The 3,766-nt window shown below is 73.0% G+C and overlaps 1 protein-coding gene across 1 annotated transcript; it reads right to left on the reverse strand.

Moving 5' to 3' along the window:
- Window positions 1–22: 22 nt before the first annotated feature.
- H696_02951 (hypothetical protein) lies at window positions 23–3,210 on the reverse strand (the record flags this gene model as incomplete). The annotated part of the gene is made up of 6 exons (XM_009496834.1): window positions 23–64; window positions 215–270; window positions 479–615; window positions 846–1,111; window positions 1,301–1,396; window positions 1,537–3,210. The coding sequence occupies 6 exons, from the start codon at window positions 3,208–3,210 to the stop codon at window positions 23–25; spliced, it is 2,271 nt and encodes a 756-aa protein (XP_009495109.1).
- Between the last annotated feature and the right edge of the window lie 556 nt (window positions 3,211–3,766).

Raw genomic sequence — 3,766 nt, forward strand, 5'->3', positions numbered from 1 at the left:
GGGGATAATCCGGACGCGCGTGTCAGTGCGAGCGAGCATGGAACGGCCGGGGCCCGGGAAGGGGCTGTCGGCGGGTGCAGCATGGCGAAAGGGGGTGCTCGGGCATGTCCATCGGCAGCGCCGCGGCCGGAGGGACAAAAGGAGAGCGAGAGCCGGAGCCGGGGCGAGGGTGACAGAGAACCGAGAGAAGGGCGGGACCGATGTGGGTGGGCACCTTCTCGGCATCGATTTCCTTGATTCGGGCACTGATGGCCTGCATGTGGCGGGGATCTGCGCGCATTCGCGTCAAGGCCATGGGGGAGAGGCAGGACGATGCACGGGCGTCCGGGAGAGGCCCAGTGCCTAAGGTCAGCGGGCGAGAGAGAGAGAGAGAGAGAGTGTGTGTGTGTGTGTGTGTGTGTGTGTGACAAGCCATGGCAGGTGGGTGGGGCCTCGGGGGGGACCGCGCCTGAAGCCGTATTTCGGTGGGGATACGCACCTACCGCCGCGTCATTGGATGCCTGCTCGGCGCGGCTCAGGGCCAAGCGAAGCTGCTTGCCCTCGTGCGCCAGGCGCACGGCATGGACGTGGATGGCCGCGCGCGAGCGCGCCACCCAGGCGTCCGACTCGTTGAAGCTGCGCCATGGCCGGCCCATCAGCAGGTGGGACCACACCCACGACGAGGGCCACGCGCGATGTCCCGGTGTCGAGGAGGCAGGCGCCGCATGTCAGTGTGTGGCCTGGGAAACAGGAAGAAGCTCCATCTGCCGGGATTGTCCCCGACCCCAGCCCCTGGCGCCCCTCGCGCTCTCGCGCTCTCCGCCCCGGCGGGGCCACAGGAATGCCCCGCAGGAGGAACAACGCACCGACGCTGCTGCTCGGTGTGGGCCTTGCGCCAGCGCTGCAAACGCTTGGCCAGCTCGGTGAGGAACCGCCGGCTCAGGCGGGTGCCATCCTCCGACCCGCCGGCCAGGGCTCCGACCGGAGACAGGACGCCCACCAGGTCGGCGGCTTTCTGCTGGCCGCAATCGCACTGGCACCGACCGACGGAGCCGGCCCCAGCGCCGGCCGCCGGGCCATGAGCCGCGCGGCAGGGGCTGGCCCCGGCCCCTCGGGCCTCGGCTAGCTGCGACTGGGTGTGACGGAGGCGCTTATTTACGCGACTCAGCTTCGGGTGGGATATGCCCGCCCCGCCGGAGTGGTGTTGGTGGTTCGCGATGAGTGCCGCAGGGGGCGCTGGGTGTCAGCATGTGCCGAGTTGGCTGCGCCGCCCGGGGGGAAAGTGCAGGCGAGGGCGGACACCGGCAAGCCGAGCGCGTACCTCATCGCGAAGGAACTCGCTCTCCAGCTTTTTCTCCGTCAGCGCTTGCTTCAGGTGGAGGTTTTGCGAAAATCGATCGAACGGCGCGGAGGAAAGCTGGACATTGCGGCAGGGGGCAGGGGGGGGGGCGGGGGCGGTGCGCTAAAAAGAAACCCCTTCGGCGCCGGTTTTCAGGAGGAAGCACCGGGGCCAGGGCAGAGGCAGGGGCAGGGAGGCCGTGCACAAGAACAACGCACAGCCTCGATGATGCGCCATGCGGCCTGGGCCTCGGCTCGGCCGAGGGCCTGGGCCACCTCCAGTTGGATTTCGATTTCCATCACCAGGGCGTCGGTGTCGCAGTGGAGCTCGGCCGGGGTGTAGTACCGGACGTAGCCCCGGTCGATGGCGGCCAGGGCCAGCGGCCGGCCGACAAAGTTCCCGGTGCCGCTGGGCGGGCTGACCGTGGCATCGGCCCGGACCGGGGTCGGGTCCTCGGTCGAAGCACCGCCGGGGGCCGCGGCGGGGGGGAGATCCTCGGATTGGTCGGCCGGGGCGGGGGCCGAGCGCCGCCGACCCCGGTGGGCCGATGCCGCCAACACCGGCAGCGGCCCATCCTCCGCCGGGTCGTCGGCCATGGCGCCCGACAGGCGGACGGTCTCGCTGGAGGCAATGCCCGCCAGGGGGTCCTCATCGTCGGGGTCGGGTCCGGTGTCGGTCTCCTCGGCCTCGACATCGGTCGAGTCGATGTCCATGGCCCGGGAGGAGGAGGCCGCGTCGCTGGCCGCCGACGGGTCGATGCGGGATTCCTGCAAGGCTGCCACCGACATGAGGGCCGCCACGCGGGCGCTCTCCGAGAGGGCCATGTCCGGGGCCCGGGGCAGGACCGTGGCCGAGGCCGAGCCCGGGACAACGGTGGCCCCCGGCGGGCCGCCGAGGGCCACCTGCGATCCCCCGGCCGCCGGCCCGGCGAAGTCCATGGCCGAGGAGCCGGCCGCGGCGGCGGCCCGGCGGCCGGCCGCTCCGCCGCTCGGGGAGAGGGTTTGTGCGAGGCTCGTGGCGATGGTGCTCATGCCGGGCGAAGTGAAGAGGGCGCTCAGGGAGGCCCGACGCCGGGGCCGCGACCCCGGGGACAGGCCATCCCCCGGGCCGGGCTCGCCCGGGGACAGGTCCGACAGGTCGGCCGACGAGGCGCCGGAAGAGACGCCCCCGGCGCCGGCACCGCCGCCGGTCCCCGGGCTGCTGTTGGCCGGGACCGAGCGCCGGCGCCAGCTGGAGAAGGTCGACCGCGAGGTCGACCCGCCGGTCGGGGTGGCGCCGGAAGTCGGCGGCGTTCCGGGGCCACCGGCCGACGCCGGGTTGCAACCCGAGGATGCGGCGGTGGCGGCGGCGGCGGCGGCGGCGGCGGCGGCGGCGGCGGCGGCGGCCGATCCGCCGCGCCCCTCGAATGACACCACCCTCGCCGGGCCGGTCATCATGTCGGTCATGAGCTCCAGGTCCGAGCGACTTTGAGCCGACTCGGTGATGGTCGGCAGGCTGGGCCCGGGGCCGCTGCGCCCGGAGGAGTGGTGGACCTGCGAGTCGTAGCCAGCCCCGGAGGGGCCCATGCCGACGGCCCCGAAGCTGCCGACCAGCGAGGAGGCAATTTGCGCGGCCTCCGCCGGGGAGGGCCCCGAGGAGGTGCCTCCACGAGGGCCGAGCGAGCGATCCCCCACGCCCGTGGCAGACCGGCTGCGAGGGGCGGCCGCGGGGCTCGGCCCGACGCCGGGCGACGGGCCGCCGGTGGCCGCCGTGGCGGTGGCCGCCGCGTCGGACATGCTCTTTTCGCGGCGGAGGAATTTGTGGCTCGGGGCCTCGATGGGCGCGGTGGCTGTGCGCCCGGTGGCCGGGTCATGGCCGACCCCCAGAGCCGACGGGTTGTCTTCCGTGGTCATGGCGCCTTGCGCCGGGCGGCCGGAGTCCGGCAGGCCTGCTGCGCTACTGCGGGGCGATGGGCGAGCGCGGGACGTTGCGGAACACCGGCCTTCAACCCGAACACCGGATGCGAGAAGGGGTGCTGTGTTTCGGCCGAGGGCGGAGGCGGGGAGGCGGGGAGGGGGGGGGGGGAGGGATGGCGTGCGTGCCAGTCGGTGTGCATGCCCGCATGGGCGCATGTGGTCGTGTGTGCGTGTCAGCGTAGATGGGCGATGGGGAGGCATATCGCGGGGCCGGGGGAGGCGGCGGCGTTCGCAGGGAGAGTTAGAAGGCCGTGTCTACGTGGGGAAGGGGCCCGGGGCCGGGGAGCAGGCCGGACGGCAGCAAGGGAAGACCGAGGGCCAGGGCCGCGAGGGAGAACACATGGGCAACACGCACAGGGCTGAAAGACACCTTGGAGGGAGGGGGCAGGGCACGGGGGAGCCGGGCTGCGCTCTGGGCGACGATGTGCCGGAGAGTGGTGTGGCGAGAGGCCAAGCGAGGAGGCGCCGCCCCGGCGAGAGGAAGGCAGCAAGG

The sequence above is a fragment of the Fonticula alba genome (assembly GCF_000388065.1).
Source record: "Fonticula alba strain ATCC 38817 unplaced genomic scaffold supercont2.4, whole genome shotgun sequence".
NCBI classification, from domain to species: Eukaryota; order Rotosphaerida; family Fonticulaceae; genus Fonticula; species Fonticula alba.